Below are 16,666 nucleotides of genomic sequence, written 5' to 3'. Positions count from 1 at the left end.
TGTCCTGTTAATTACATGCTGGGGGTAGAGAGCAGAAGGAGCATGGCCGGCTGCCTTTTGGTGCCTGTGACCTGTCTTCTGCTCCCTATCTCTGTGGCCTCAGGACAGGGAAGTGGGAATTGGAGAGAGCCCTCCAATGCCCCTGATCTGGGATGTTTCTATGTGCTGGGGCAGGGGAGGTTGTCACACATTTGGGCACTTAGCCACCAGGCAGCACCTGTTTAGGGACACAGCTGCAGCCAGGACAATGGGCATTCTTGGCTGCTGCCCCAGGGCCACCCTGAGCAGCTGCCTGGGTGTTTTCCCACATTCGGAGTGCGATGCTCTGTCCTGAAGCCCTGAGTAGGGAAGAGTCATCTAGTGCCACCTGGGCTCCTTGGGTACAGGGTTCCACTCTGACTCTGTGTCCCTGCCAGGGCACCCGGCTCAGGAAGGGGAGTCAGTACCTTGTTATGGTGCTCAGTCTAAGAGGCAGAAGCAGAATTTACAGCTAAGGGCTCAAAATCAGATTTGTTTTAATTTATGAAAACATGTGCCAAGTGGGGAAAAAAAAGGAGGCATAAGTGGGGACAAGAGCACTGGAGGGAGGCATGGGTGAAAGAGGAAAGGAAAGCCAAGGCAGAAAGGCGCCATCTTCACCCACCTACGACTTGCATTCTGATGACACACGGCCGGAGCGTAGGGTTTTGGCTGAGTCCAGAGGAGGAAAACAGGCAAACGTTTTAAAAAGGTAAAGAAAAGCAGGGCAAGAAGTTACTTAAAGACTTTCTAAAGACTTCAGAGCTCATGGTACTTGTAATATCAAGACCCTGGGGAAGAGCCGCCCGTCATGCATGACAGCTAGGCAGACTCCTACCCCATGGTGGTGTTTTTTCTCATGTTACTCCTTTAATCTTTGCGCCTTAAAACACTTTACAAATTTTCAATAATTAAGCCTCATCCCATCAACCGTGGGAAGGTGTGTTCATTGGCTCAGTTTATATCAAAGTGAACTACAGCACAGTTTGAAAGAAAACGTTCCCAGAGCCCACCAATGAGTGTCCTGTTTGGGTCTTGAAGAAAATCCAGGCTGAGGAGCTGGCAAGCCCTCTGGGTGGAGCCTCGGCCCCAGAGGCCCTTCCCCGCGCCCGGCCCCCAAAGCGAAGAGCCAGCAGTGAAGCGATTGTCTAGAGAAAGAAAAGGTTCTGCTAACCATGAAAAAACTATATATAAAAATACAATTAAAATTGTAAAATAAAATATTTATTCATTAAGATTTGATTCATTTTTTTACCTCATTTTATTTTCTTGATTTGCTTTTAAGCAAGTAAATAACACCAACTTTTTTTTTTTCCCCAGAAAGAGAGGGAAACAGAAGAGTTGTCTCTTTTGATGGTGGCAAGACCACGGACCTATGTGCTTGTTCATGTGAGGAGGACAGGAGGGTGAGGGAAGCGGGAGAAGAGAAATGACCTTCACCTCAGTGGGAGGCACCCTGGAAAATACAGGTCTCACTTTTACCCCAGAGTGACAGAAAGTACCCAGAGTGGTGGAAAGTGTGAGAGCCTGTGGTGGCCTCAGGAATCTGGGGGTGGCGCAGTGTGCCAGGTCAGACTCTGTCCTGGGGAGAGCAGGACAACCTAACCCCTGACTCCGGGGGTGCAGAGCTGCTCTGCCATGCCACCTCTAGTTGTCATTGTTCAGAGTTGACATCAGGGCTCAGGAAAGACAGAGAGGAGGAACAGGGCGACTCTCCTCAGTCAGCTTTTGCTTCAGTCGAGACTTCTCCCAGGTTATGCTTTCCACAGTGGTGGACGCGTGGCTGTCCCTTGGGGTCTTGGGCTAGAAGGAGAAGGGGCTAAGTGGCTAGAGATGAGTGGCTCTTGGGCATGAGGATTCTTATTTTCACCAATGCCTGCATGCAACCCTCTTGGTGTCATCCTGTTTCTGCCTTTGAAAAAAAGGAATAAAGATATTCCCCCTAAACTCACGAGGACGTTAGAAATTCTGGGCTCTGTTTGTCAAAGGCATTCATATTCTTTGGTCCCAAGTGCTGAAGCTGGTGTACCCTGATGATGGTGACATCTCCAACCCTGTGCTGTTGGATGTGTTTGCACAGTTTGCAAAGAGCTTGCTCATCAGCTCCCAACCCCATGCGGGAGGCCAGGCTTCCCAGACAGATACAGTCTCAGCCTCACATTCCCTTAGTTCTGATTCCAGGATCTTTTGAAGGATGTCACTGACCTAAGCGCTCCTCTCCCAAACTCTGGGGGGCAATTATCAATTATCACTAGCACAGACTGGTGGCATCTGGTCTCCACTGGCAAGTAACATCCATTCCTGGTGGCCAGACAACTCACACATGAAATTGTAATGAATCTACTTGGTTTGAGGATCTGAGATTTTTTGTCAACATCAATAAGATTGAACGGATGACTCAACCTACCTCCCAGTCAGTTGAGTTGGACCTTCAGGGAATGCTTTAGGTTCTCAGATTCTGTCAGACACTGTTAATCTGAGCCAGTCTCCTTTATTTCTTTCCTCCTTACCCCCTCCCATTTTCTAAATGCCAAAAAATGTAAAGATCAACAAAATCATACACAAGAGCTTAACTTTGAAAGGAGGTCGCCCGCATGCACAGAGCTCTTCCTGTAGTTCTGCAAAGTATTGATGTCTTGGTGGAGTTTGGTGGAAACAGTTCCTTTAGCTCCTTTCACTTGGGGACAGTATGGAGGGAGAGTCGGGGAGAGGGGAACTTCTGGTCCCATCCTTTGTTACTTAGCAGGGAGATGCTTCTCATGGTGTTCCAGAAGGGAGGGGAAGCCACTGCAAGTTCTTCCACGTGTCACAAGTGCATCATGTTGACTCACAGCCAGATCTTGAGAAAAATTCACAGAAGTCAGGAAATTCCCAGGGAATGTTCTCATTTCACCCTCTGCTAACCCTGCAGTGAGAGCATAGGTAGGGTCAGGCTGGAGGACATTTTTAAAAAGGAAAAATCAAAGCCTGTCTGGTGCTTCTGCGTGCCTGTGGCAGGGCAAAGAGTCCTAACAGGCCTGGCTGAAGATGCCTTAGGCCCCGGTGACTGGGGCAGCTGGTGCTGGTCTGTTTCTTCATTCTAGATTTTTATTTTTGCAAAAGTTTCCCCTGCTTCCTTGGCTTTGTTTCCCCATGGGGAGCAGTATCTTTCCTTCTGGGCAAAGCAAGATGCCCAAGGCCCTCCCTTCCAACGGAGGAGGCCAAATTTAGAGTCGGGTTTGCTCATTTGAGCTCTGTGTATAATTGAGGCTGGCACAAAGGGTTATCATTAGGAGGAATGGCACGGAATGAAGAAAAGGAAAAGCTCAGACCCAAATTAGAAAAGTCCCAAGGGAGAAGCACAGTGGCATGGCTGGAGGTCCAGCTCAGAGGGACCCTTGAGAGAAAGGGTTGGGTATTGAAAGGGCCTAGTGGGGGCAAATAGAGAACCTACTATGGCCCTGCCATCTCTCAGGAGTATTTGCTCCTAAGTGCAAGGGGTTTGAGGACATAGGTGGCACAGACACAGAGGCATCAGCGGTTGGGAACCAGGATCTGCTCCCAGGGCTGCCCAAAGTGCCAGAGAAACAGGGCTATTCAATTAAGGAATGTTTACAAAGTGTGTCACTTGATTTTCCATGACAAAGGAGGGTCCCAGAGCACCCTGGGCCCTTTGCTCATCTCGTTCCAACTCACTAAGCATTCATGTTAAAAGCTGTGCTGCTTGGTGCTTTGGGGAATGGAACCCTCACCTCCTCTCCTCTCCAGATGGGGTGTCCCACTCCATCCTTCCTCAATGCAGATGATGGCTTGGCAAGGGGCGGCATGGGGCAAACTCAGAGATGCATGTCCTGGATGTGTACCTCTGCCACACCTGGCATCCCCCAGAGGTCCCGGAGCTCTGTCGTGTGGAGAGGGCCTGGCCAGCCCCATGTGACTGGGCACAGAGCTCCCCATCTGTCCTGGGAGGCTGCTCCTACCGCCTGATGTCCCGGCTGCCTTCCTCTCCTGTTGACTCACATCGTAGCTGGCAGCGGAGGGGACGTGGGGGGTCCAGTTGTTCCCCCAGCCCCTCGCCAGACTGTCTCTCCTCCCCGCATTCCTGGTGGCGTCCCGGCTCCATGTGACCCCGGGTTCTAATATTCTTGGGTTCGTTCAGACTACCCAGCTGGCTGTGCTCCGGGCTTCCTGGCCTTGTTAAAGCCCAAATGCCGTCTTTTATAGCCCGCTCTTCGCATGGAGTTGGTCAGGCAGCCTGCTTTTTACAAGGGAGATGCCCTTGGATGAGTTCTTCCTCTGCAGGCAGGGAGCCTGGGCTTCTGCAGGGTCTGGACTGTGCCGGGACATTGTTATTTTTTAAATGGTATTTTAGAAAAGAAAGTTCAAAGGTGAGTGGCCTTCCAGGAGGAAGGATTAAATGGGTTGATTTGGGAACGGTTCAACCCTGGAGGCATTGCTAAGGAACATAATCTATTTTGAATTTTGCTTCATGAGCCAAAGTTGGTTATGGTGTAGGAATAGCTTTCTCATTCTGTCTCTCCTTTTCCCCATACTTCAGACATATTCATGCCAAAGAATATACAGGTTGTACAAACAGCTCTTTAAAAAAAAGAAAAAAAAAAAACTATTATGTACAGTTACATATGTCTCCTTCCAAAGGGGCGTGTTCACCAGGACGCATAGAGTTATCTTTCACACCCTATATGTAAAAAGCCAGCCAATTTATGAATTGGCAGAGTGGCTGGCCTGAGTGAGTAGAAAAGCTTGGCTCGGGGCTTAACAAACAATCCTATAAAACCCATGCTTGCTTTTATTGAATGGTGATGCAGGAAAGACCAAGGGTGGCCAACGTGAACGAGGATGGGAGCCAACTTCACAGTATTGTCGTAAAGGGTGGCAGGAAAATTTTTTTGCTGAAATTCAATCTATTCCTAGAAAAAAAATGGTTTCTTATACTGGTTGGCCGGACTCACTCTTCTGCCCCTTCACCGCTGGAGCATCTTTTGAGATATTTGGTCTCCCCACCTCCAGCCTCACCAGCTCCAGGTCAGCCTCCACTTGGCCGGATGCCAGAGTAATCTTTTAAAAATGCAGATCAAATCTATCATTTGCCTACTTAAAACTCTTTGGTGGCTCCCCGTTGCCTGCTTAAAGTCCAAATTCCTTGGCTTAGTAGGTAAGCCCCGTCAGCTGTCTGTCCTTGTTAACTTTTAAGTCATCGGATGAGGTCCCTGGGCCCGTGCACCCAACACTCAGTCACTTCAGACTGAGGGCATGATCTTCTAAGCCTCATGCAGGCACAGTTCCCTCCATCTGGAGTGCTCTTGGGACATGAAGAGTGACAGCATCTACTGCACAGGGCCAAGGGGACAGAAAGTGGATGTGGTGAGGTAGGGGCGGCACGTATGGATGAGATTCTAAAAGGATTCATGAGAAGGTGCTTTGAGTGAGGGCTGAAGGAGAGCAGGGCTCAAGCTGTGTGGTATCAAAGGGAGGAACATCCCAGGCAGAGGGTTCAGCACATGCCAAGGCCCTGAGGTAGGAACATGCCTGGTACCTCCAAAGAACAGTGGAAGCAGGGTGAAGGATAAAAGGGTGAGGTGGCAGGCAGCATGGCTGAGGGCCATGGAGTTCTTGAACAGAAATAATTCCTACCTGTGTCTGTGGTCATTGGTGCCAGTGGGAATGCAGCAGCAGCCTGGCTGTGAAGGGTGTGGAGGTTGCGAGCATTCTGCTTAAGAAACAGAAGGGGTCTCCGAGTGGTTCTGAAGCTGGGGTTGTGGCTCAGTAGTAGAGGCTCACCTAGTGTGAATGAGACCTTGGATTCAATCCTCAGCACCACATAAAAATAAAATAAAGGTATTGTGTCCACCTGCAACCAAAAAACAAGTATATATTAAAATAGTGGTTCTGACAGTGTCCTGCTCTGGACTTTCCGGTTCTCCAATCTGCTTCTGCGGTCCCAACCAAGAGGTTCTCATGGGGTCTTTTCACTTTGTTGGCTGGTAAAAGACACATCTTTGAGGATGCTCTGACGTGTGGCACTCAGGACGGGGCAAGTCATCCATATCCTCGGGGCCTCCTGGGGTGTTTCCTGGCACCTGATCTATGACGTCCTCCACAGCAAGTTGCTTTACAGGCTCTCCTCCACTTCACTTTTGTGAACATTTACAAAATGCGTACGTAGGTCTTTTTTTCAAGTTCTGGGACAAAATTGTGAATTAAGGTGTCACATCTCCCCCCTTATTATAGTACAACACATGGACGTAGACTTACCATCCTGATCCTCGTGAGCACACAGTTTCCCGACACTAGGTACATTCACGTTGTTGTGTAGTCATCACCATCATCCATTTCCAGAACTTTCTCATCCTCATGAAATATTAACTCCCCACTCTCCTGTGCCCCCAGCCTCTGGTGACCACTCTTCTATTTTCTGTCTCCATGCATTTGACTACTCCAGGAATTTCATGCAAGAGGAATCATATACTATTTTGTGTATTAACTTTTGCAACTGGCTTATTTCACTTAGCATAGCATCTTCAGGTTTTATCCATGTGGCCGCACCTATGCCCGTTCTCTGTATGGCTGAGTAGTGTTCCATTGTATGGATGCGCCACATTCCCTTTATCTGTTCATGCACAGGTGGACACATTGCTGCCACCCTTTGCCTATTGTGAGCACCGCTGCCGTGACCCGGAGTGTAGAATACCTGCTTTCACGTCCTCGTCCTCCCTTCCTTAAGAGAACTCTGAGCCAGGAGCACCTTGCAGCTGCTTGGATCAGTCCATGTGGCTCCCTCCTCCTCCCCAGAGCTTTACTGTGAACTTGATTCATGAGGAATGGCCTTCTCCTTTAGGCCACAGGAGAGCGACAGCATCTCCTCAGTCCCTAGAGAATGAGAGGCTGAATGGTTTACACAGAAGTAAGTGAATGATGGCCTTTCCAGTGTCACTCCTTGGGAAGTCACTAACATTGCTGGAAATAGAGACCAAGGGCTTCCCCAGTTTCTCCAGGGCTGGGCCTTTGACCCTCAGATGGTGGCCCGACAGAGGATGAGGCCACTATGGGTGGGCAATGCTGCTGGGAGAGTCAGGGGCACATCCCTGATGGGCCTGGAGCAGAGCCCATGGTTCAGCAGCCTCCAGCCAGTCCGCCCCACTCAGTGGCTGTAGCCTGCCCGGCTCCTCTCAGGCAGCTCCCCAAACAGCAATTGAATTTAAACAAAAGGGAGGCAAAAGCGACATGAATTCAACAGCAAACAGAGGAGGCTCAGACATGAGAATGGAATCACCATGAATGAGGACCACGGTGGGGGTGGAATCGGTCAGAAACAGATTGAGATATGGGTCTTGCCAGCCATGGGGTTACGTCCAAGCTGTTAGAATTCTGTGAGCCTCAGTTTCTCCATTTGCAAATGAATATACTCATTTTGAGTATATTCCATCGTTGGAATTAAGTGAGAGAGTGCGGGAATTGCTTGTGTTGGGCAACCCTCATGTGAGAATCACCTGGGAGCTTTTCAACTCTTCACCCCACCCACATCTTCATTGAATTTCTTGGAGACACAGATAGTGTTTAGAAGGCTCTCCAGATGAATTTCTTTTTCCTTCTCTTCTGGTGGTGCTGGGGATGGAATCCAGGGCCTGCACAGGCTAGGCATCCCTGGGTGATTTTAATGTTAGTCCTGGTGGCAAATCTCCGACGTAGTGTACGGCAGACCCATGGCAAAGGCCCTCCTTCTTCACCCTCCCTGCATGCCTGCAAACACTGCGTAAAGCATGGGTCCTCCTTCTCATGGAAGAGCCTTCGGTATCAGCTTCTAATTTTGTGCCAGTGAGCCGGGGACCTAGCATAGCTGAGCCTCGAATTCCTCAATGGTGGAATGAGACTAATAACAGAATCGGTGCAGTTTTCCATGCAGATCAGAAGAGACAACGCCTGGCTTGGAGTTAGTAAGTGCTCCATGCACATGGGCTCTCCCTCTGAGTGTGGTGCAGGTCAAGTCAGGCATCTAGCTGTTCCCACCCCACTCCCTCAGAAGCCGACGGTCCTCACCCCATAGTGGTGGTCCAGTCCTGGCTCTCCTGCTGAGCCTGTTCCTGGGAGATGCCTGGTGAGAACTTGGGATCAGATTGAGTCAGAGGTATTTGTAGATTGACTCACCAGGTCTTAAAACCAGAAGATTGCCCTGTGGGACTCATGACGTTCCTGGAAAATAAAAGAAGAGAATATTATTGAGCTGAGTTCATCAGACACTTGGTCCTCCCTTTTGTATGCCGGTCATCCTGAAGGGAGCTGGCAGCAGCCCAGCCAAGGCTCAACCATCAAAGGCAGAGGCCCAGCTGCAGCGCCGAGGCGAGGTCTCTCCTGCAGACCAGGCTCACCCACCTCCCACAGACCTTTTCTCCAGCTCCCGGGGGGCTACCGAGCTTCTCCTCCCTCCAGGCTCCTGGGAAATGTTTCTGAGGACTGCCTCTGGTGAGGTGTGTCAGAGATGAGCGATGCTGGAGGCCTGGGCGTGGGCTGGGCAGAGGCTGCCTGGACTCCAGAGAGCAGGGAAGGGAAAGTTCCTCTCTGGAGGCAGGGTTTCTGGAGCCTTGCACTGAAGCCAGGCACCACGCTCGTCTCTCTGATACCTTCTCCCCACATCCTTGCTGATACCAAGTCCTTTCATTTCCCTATTCCAGCTGCCTGGAGAATCTACTTCTCTGCATCTCCAGAGCCTCCACTCTAATAAAAGTCACCATCAGTTTGTGATTTCTAAGCTCTAACTGCCACCTCCTAACTGTTCTTATCCTGTCTACCCCTGTCCTGCCCATTCACCCACACCTACCCCTCACCTGCCAGACAGGTGAACATTTTGAAATACAAAACTGAACATCACACACACACAGGTTTAAAACCTTCCCAAAGCTTTTCATTGCTTTTAGGACAATAGCAAAACCCTTAAATTGCCTAGCAAGACCATGTATATTGAGAGTTGGTGACGAAAAAATCCAATTTGAATAAATTTGTTCTTTCTTTTCCTCCCCTCTCTCTTTTTCTTTCTTTTCTTCCTTTCTCCTTCCTTCCTTTTCTCTCTCTCTCTCTCTCTCTCTCTCTCTCTCTCTCTCCTTTCTTTCCTTTCTTTCTTTCTTTTCTCAGTACAGGGATTGAATCCAAGGCCTTGCACATACTAAGTAAGTACTCTTCCACTGAGCCAAAATTCTATTTCCTCATATGAAAAGTCTACAGTTGAGTCAACTAGAATTGGCACGGCAACTCCTAAAAGTCACGGGGTACCCAGGCAACTTTAGTTCTCTGCTCTGTCATCCTTAGCATATATGGTTAAAGGGGCCTGCTTGGGCTCCAGCCATTGCCACCAACCCCCAGGCTACAGGAAGGAGGAATTAACATTTTTAACTTGCATTCTTCTGTACAGCGTTAAGTCACGTGGCTACTGTTAACTGAGACTGGAAAATGCAATCTTATTCTAAGTGGTCATAGCCCAACTCTAAAAGGAGGGTGAGGGAATGGATATTGGGCGACAACTGGTAGTGTATGTCATATGTCACAGCCCCTGACCGCTACTCTCCTCCCGAGCCTTCTCGCCCTTTGTCCCTTCCCCTAGCTCCCTCCACTCGGGCCACACTGACTGTCCACGTTCTCCCACCACGGGCACTTGCTCATGCTCCCTCATTCTCCCCTCCCTTGCTCCTTCACTTCTTGTCCTTCAGAACTCTGCCTCAGCAGTGTTTCCTCACGGAATGTCCCTGATTAGATCAAGTCCTCCTCTTTTAGCAGATTTTGAACAGCCTCCTGCATATTTAGCTCATAACATGTAGATTGCATCATTACTGCAATTACATATTTGTTTTGTGCGATCATTTGATTATTTTCTGCCCCCATGATGAGAGCAGGGTTTAGTTCTGGGTTTATACACGGTACGGTATCCTACCTGGCGCTCTGTAGGGGCTCCGTACATGTTTATTGGATGAATCAGTGAATAAATTTAGCTATTACCCACAATGCCCAAAACAGGACCAGGACTTAGGCAAAGGATTTTCCTGGGACAGTGGTGGTGGGTGGTGAGGAGGCTTGGGAGAGGGGGAAGAACAAGGGGCCGATTCTAAATAACTCATTGCCATCTGTAGGCTGTAGGTGTTGGGGAGGAAAGAGCCCTGGAACTCGGAGGCTCATTTTCTGGCCTGAGCTCAGCCACCAACAGTTGGGCCTCTTCCTGGAGACAGAGGGGTCAGATGCTGGGTCTAGTTTGAAGGTAGAGCTGATAATGTGGGGATGGTGAGATAAAGAGAGGGGTCGGGTGGTCCTGGGTGTTTGGTTGAACAAATAGAAGGCCATTTGCCAAGAGGGGGAGGGCAGTGAGAGGCACAGGTTCTAGGGAGGATACCTGACGGATTTGTTTGGACATGGGTCTCAAGTTCCCAGAGCCAGGCTGCACACTTCAACCCTTCCACAGGCATCCCCAGTCCGGGGTGTTGGGGAGGTGACAGGGAATGTGCCAAGTGGATCCGTTTTCAAAGTGCATAGTTGCCAGTCAGGAAATGATTGAGACCAACTCAGCAATAAGATTGAACAGAAAGCAGCTAGCAGACCTGGCCCCACAGGTATGGTGTAAAGCGATCACTTTCTGCCCAGGTCAGTAGGAGGGAAGGCAACCTATTCGTGGTTCTGTGGCAGTCTTTGAAAATTCTGGCAAGCTCAGGAAATCACATCCCCGAGTCTTCATGAGCTTTCTCCCAATCTTTATTGTATGTATTTGTCTACAAGCAGTTAAACTCATTCACATAACATGATTTGGTAATTTCCTTTTCTCAATAGTAGAGATTGTTTCCAAGTTGCTTTGCTTTCTGTAGATTGAGTGACCTACTGCTAACAGTGACGTCGACTGGCTACCAACAGGGGATGAGGATGTGTCTTTCCTGGTGATCTTGTCCTCAGAGAGCATTTGTCTGACAATACTTTGAATATTTTACTAGTGAAAAATAATAGTTTATTATTATTTTCATTTGCCATTCTTTCATGTCTAGAGACACTGAACACTTTTTTGTTTTGCACTGGGGATTGAACTCAGGACCTCCCACATTACAGGCAAGTACTCCACCACTGAGCCACATTCCCTAACCCTGAGCACTTCTCAAATGCTGATTAGTTACAGGATTTTTTTCCCCACAAGCACTTTTTCCAAAATACTTCTAGGACTGGGATAGGAACAGGAATCACTGGAATTTCATCATACCTCATCTTTCATGTTTCAAGGAGCAGCTCTCCCCAGAATGGTGGAGTGATTGAGGGACTTATGAGGGAGGGGAAGACGAAGGAGTGCAGCCATGGGACATTTATACCTGGTCTTTGGGTGACAATGGTTCACCACCAGCCTAGTTCATGTTTGTAAGTGAGGCTCAGAGCTTTGTGAGCAGATCCATGCTAACTAATCAGCTGGTGGGCATCCGTCATACAGCTCTTTTGGAATTCTGTCTCATTTTGTTCTGCCCACTGGGTTTGGGTCTGCAAGAGGAAGCAACCTAACCTCTGTGGGAGAACAGAGAGCTGGTGGCCCCATCTGCTCCTTCAGGTGGAGACACTTCTGGTTGAGCTGTGTCTTCAGAGCCTCGTGCAGTGCCTGGTACACAGGAGGCCCTCAGTGTGTATTTGACCTGTGACTGAATGATGGGAACCTGCATGGCGACTAGGAGAGAGGAGGCACTGTTCTCACTCAGTTATCGGCTGTGTCACAGAACAGCAAGTCCTTCGTTGGCCACTATTTCTACATTTAAAGCAATTAATCCGAATGGCAGCAAAGATTCCTTCTAACTCTGTGCAAACATTTAACCCATCTTTGCTTCAGTTTCCTCATCTATGAGACAGGCTGAAAGCACAGACTTCCCATAAGGTGGCCAGATGACATACAGGATGCACAGGAACATTCGAGTATCAGATAAGCAAGGAATAATTTTTTTAGCAGAAGTATGTCCCAGATATTGCATGGGCTCCAAAATAATTGGAGGGTTGAATGGCCAAATAGCATGCAGCTGGATCAGTTTACTGTGTTTGCAGTTGTGTTTCTGGACTGATGATGATTATATGGCATTCGCTCAACAAGATTTCATTGATCATTTCTATGTGCCAGACACCATTTTAGCCCTGGTGACACAGCAGAGAATGAGGTAAGCAATGTCCCCTGCTTTCACTGGGCTTACACTCTAGTTAAACAGCTTCAACAACAAAGTACACAGTCAGGTGGTCAGATGCTCAGAAGATCAGGGAAGCAAGCTAAGGATCTGGAACTGTGGGAAGGGACAAGGGAGGAAATTAGGGACCCTGATGAACTCTGACCTGCACGCCAAAGCTCCCAACCTCCAGAAAGGGCTGTTTGTACAGCAAGACTCTGATATTATTTTGTAGGAATCCCTGAAGATGCAAAGAAATGATGTCATTACTTCAAAAATCCCATATATCAAATGCAGGATCTCAGACCCCACTCTTGACATGCTGAATCATAATCTTCCCTTTAACAATGTCCCAGGGAAATGCCATGGACATTCGGATTAGGGAAACACTGTTCTAGAACATTCTGTGTGCTTATTTCATTTTTACACATTAGACTTATATTTGATTTACTGTACAAGTCTCTTGTCTGCTCCGAGGGTTGGATATGTGAAGTTCATTAACATCTTTCTCAGGTGAAATCAGACTAAAGCATTTGTGGAGTTTCTCTTTTATCATTTTCAACCTGCAGAAGTTATGTGCTTAGAAACATTTACAATTTCTTGATTTGTAAAAGAAGATAATCATAGTAACCTGGGGAAATTTAGTTTTGGTGGAGGTAAGGCAGTTCCAGGAAAGTCAATAGCCAAAATCACCATGAAATTTCTATCAGAGAAATTCTCAGGCACATTGGTGACTTTTTCTCAAAATGTGGTGGCACATTGTTGCCTGAGGAATAATTGCCTCTGTGGTCCAGAAGGGCATGATCCCCAACCACCCAAACTGAGTATTCAAAGACCTGGGGCCTGTGAGCTCTGTGAGAATGTGGCTGGACGTTGAAGTCAGGACAGATGTGGGACCAAGCTCTCACCAGATGACTAGGGCTGCTCTGAGCAGCTCATCCATGATGAGGGGGACAGAACATGCCTTCAGGTGCAGTGGGCTGTGCTCTCACTGACTCATCCTGCCATCCTGCTCAGATAATGAGTTGAGGTACTACTGCAGATTCTGCCTTGAAGAACTTGGAATCCCCAAAGGGTGGAGCAGAAGGGACAGACAAGGCATGAAGCCAATGCAGATACTCTTACTGGAACTGGGAGAGGAGCCTCGGAGACTTGGCTTCAGTAAAACTCAGAACTGCTTCCAGGGTGAACATGAGCCATACGCCCAAGGATGGCAAAAACGGCAGCTGAGACAGCCGAGTTAAGGTTGTTCTCATTGACGTAGCTTCTTTGATCTGAGGTTGGTAAACCTTTTTACCATACCCAGATACAAGAAGCTGCCACCCATTTTCTACCTGGAGGCTCAAAGGATTAGGGGAAAATTGACACAGGTATGTTTGTAGAGTGATTTAGACTAAGATCAGTGATTTAAACTGAGAACTTCTAAAGGCAGTTAGATTGATCAGTCCTGAAGGATCTTGGAGGTAACTGAGCCCAACTCTCTTGAATAGTTGGAGAAATGAAACCAAGTCCCAAAGGAGGAACAGGGTTTGCCTTATGTCCTGTGGCATCATTTGGCAGACTCAGCACTTAGGTCTTCTGGCTCCTGGCCCTAAACTCCTTAAACTTCACCCAGAGACACTGGTGTTGCTGGGACTCTGTTGGGGGATCAGGTGTTTAGTGCACTTTTGCTTCTGAGAATCCTGGACAAGGGCCTTCTGGCCAAGTGTTCACCCGCTGCCCTTGGCCAGATTGCTTTCAAATGAGATGCAAGGTAGTCCCTTGCTTGAAACTCTTCTGTCTTCCTGCCAATGCCACCTTTCTAGGCCCAGTGGAGATCCTCTCACCAGGATGCCTTCTGGGCTTCCATGATCTTTCTGGCTTCTGAGTGCCTGGCTCTGTACCACCCCTGCCCATTTCCTTCTTGAGACCTTAACTACTATATAACCCACTCTTCCTCACTGGATTGCAAGCTCTGAGGGGTAGGGAATCAATTTCCATCTTTTCGTTCATTTCCTCAAATTCCTAGCTTGGAGTTGGTCATAGAATTGGCACTTATAAATGCCAGTGGGCATGAATGGCTGAGTGACCCTCTTTCCTTTCTTCCTTGACAGATTCAGAGCCCAGTACTTTGGACTCGCAGTCTTCGACCACCCTGTTCCTCTCCTCGGAGGAGCCCGGTCCCTCCACGGCTGCGCTGCCTTCCCCCTCCTCTTCCTGCGAGCCGCAGGCCTTTTCCCCGGGCCCTGCGGTGCTGCCCCCGCTGCTGCCGCCGCCGCTCCCCGCCGCCGCGCCCCCCGGCTCCGGCGTCCCTCGCCGCGCGGGCCTCTACACGGTCGTCGCCTCCTCCCCGGAGGCTGCCCAGCGCCTCGTCGACTGGCTTCCCGGCTGCCCCTCAGCCTCCTCTCCGTGCGTCCGCGGGGATGAGCGGGAGCGGACGCCCGCCCAGGGTCAGGAGACCGGCCGCGCCCCGCGCCCAGGCGCAGTGGGCAGGGAGGAGGGCACCGAGGACCCGCGCGCCTCCCCGCCGCCCTGCGCGCGGCCAGCCGCTACTGCGAGCCTGGAGGCCAACGTCGGGGACATCCTCGTGGAGCTGCGGACGATGAATGGCCACCTGGACGTCATAGCGAGGGCCCTCACTAAACTGGCCTCTTCCCTGGGACCCCAGTCCCAGCCCCTGCCTGATGCTCCAGATGCCAGCTAATGGAGCCCGAGCGCGGCCGGGCCATCCAGGGCAAGGGGTGCCCAGTGCACAAGGCCTCCCTGCCGGTGGGTCCTTGGGAGTCAAGAACCCAGGAAACCCAGGAAAAGAACCGGTTAGCAGGATGAATGTCCCCTCGCACGTCAGTCTGGAAGCTTCTCAGTGGCCTCTCAGCTCTGGTGGGGCAGCCCCATCCTGTGGGCCCTCTTGGCCTTTCAAATGCCCTTCTCTTGTTTTGAGCTCCAGGCAGAATACGTGCCTCCAGACAGTGATGAGCCCTGGGCAAGACACTTGGAGAACCATGCTCTCAGTCCCCTCCTGTGACTTGTGTGCCAGGCGGGAAGGAAGGGGCGGGGAAAGCTGTCACCAAAGCAGTGGTTCCGGCTCCAGTGTTCCCTTCTTGAGATGCTGATGGTGTATCTCCCTCTGGTGACTTTCACACATTTCTTCTTAAAAATATTTTCAGAGAAACAAACTTATTTTTTTCATCATTGTAACCAGGTTTCAAGAAGTTTGGAAAATAGAAAAATGAAAAGAGTCTGATGTATTTTGGGGTGGGTATTTAAGTCTTTTTTTTATGAATAAGAAAGTATTTTGTGTAATAAATAAATTTTTTTTCATATCCACTTTCTGGGCATTAGCCTCTGGGCGCCCATCTCCTCCTTCCATCCGCCCTCCTGTTTCAGGTCTCAGTCACCTGACCCAGCCCTCCTTTACTCCTGGAGTCTTATTTCAGCTTTTTCTCATATTTGTGAAGAGTGGCCTTCTAATACTTCTCATGAGTCCTTCAAACTCCCATTTCCTCCATCCGGTTCTTCTGGACCCAAGTCACTGGGCAATATGGGTGAAGCCAGCATCCCTGGCCTCCCTCTACTCACTGGATGATGGGAGTACCACCCTCCTAACTGCGACAACCAAAAATGTCTCCAGACATTGCCAGTGTCTCCTGGCTGAGATCCACTTACCTAGGTAAATCTCAGAAATCTGGTATAACCCTCCATCACCCCATCTGCCTCCCCATGATGGGGCAGGCTCTTCTCACCTTCCTATTTGAATTAGAATTTTAATAAGGTATGCTCATTTGCCAGAAGCAAACATGCTGCTTTTTTCCAGGAACAAACCAAGGGCCTGAAACCACAATGCTCTGAGTAAAATTCCATCCCCAGCCTTTGCATGGCTCACAGCTTGTGTGCTGGGGTTGGTAGCAGCCTGGTCTCTGCAATTCTCCTACCCTACCTCCTGGTGCCTCTCATTCTTTGGCATGCAGGAACCATGTGGAGAGCTGGTTAAAATAGACTCTGATTCCATAGCTGGAGGCAGGGGATGGAGGCAAGGGCTGAGACTCAGCATCTTGAATCTACTCCAAGGAGATGCTGATGCTGGTCCAAGACACGCTTTGAGTGGAGAGTGAGTTATAAGGGGTTGTCTACTTTTGGATCCTGGCCAGTTCAGGTTACTCTTGTTCTCCAGCAACTTCTACTTACCTTTGTACCCAACAGCTGCCTAAAGTCTTCAACTTCTAACTAAAACTTTCAATAAAACTTTTTTTTTTTAATTTTTAATTTTTTTTTTTTAAGGCAGGTGTGTTTTCTAACCACTCACATCTAAAGAAGTTTTGGTGAAGTTCATTCCAATTCAACAAATATTTATTGAATGTTCACAATACTGGTGCCCCTGGGGTAGGTGGAGGGACACAAAGATGAGTATGATCAGGTCCCTGCCCACTAGGGGCTCCCAGCCTAGTGTCTCACACAGAGAGGGAGTATCAACAGTTTTAGTGTGTAAACAATTTGAAAGGGTTGGGGGAGAAGCCACA

At 49.1% G+C, this 16,666-nt stretch overlaps 1 protein-coding gene across 1 annotated transcript in view; it reads left to right on the top strand.

Moving 5' to 3' along the window:
* Positions 1–16,314, top strand: part of LOC306665756 (uncharacterized protein) — a gene marked incomplete at its 5' end in the record, with an annotated part of 60,409 nt that extends 44,095 nt beyond the window's left edge. Inside the window, one exon of the mRNA XM_079147381.1 lies at positions 14,264–16,314. Coding sequence (XP_079003507.1) covers positions 14,264–14,853 — 590 coding nt within the window. The 3' untranslated portion in view covers positions 14,854–16,314. The remainder of the gene's footprint in view (positions 1–14,263) is intronic.
* Positions 16,315–16,666: the final 352 nt, after the last annotated feature.

The sequence above is a fragment of the Sciurus vulgaris genome (assembly GCF_902686455.1).
Source record: "Sciurus vulgaris genome assembly, chromosome: 7".
Lineage (NCBI taxonomy): Eukaryota > Metazoa > Chordata > Mammalia > Rodentia > Sciuridae > Sciurus > Sciurus vulgaris.
The sequence above is the reverse complement of the archived record's forward strand: the minus strand, read 5'-3'. Positions and strand labels throughout refer to the sequence as shown.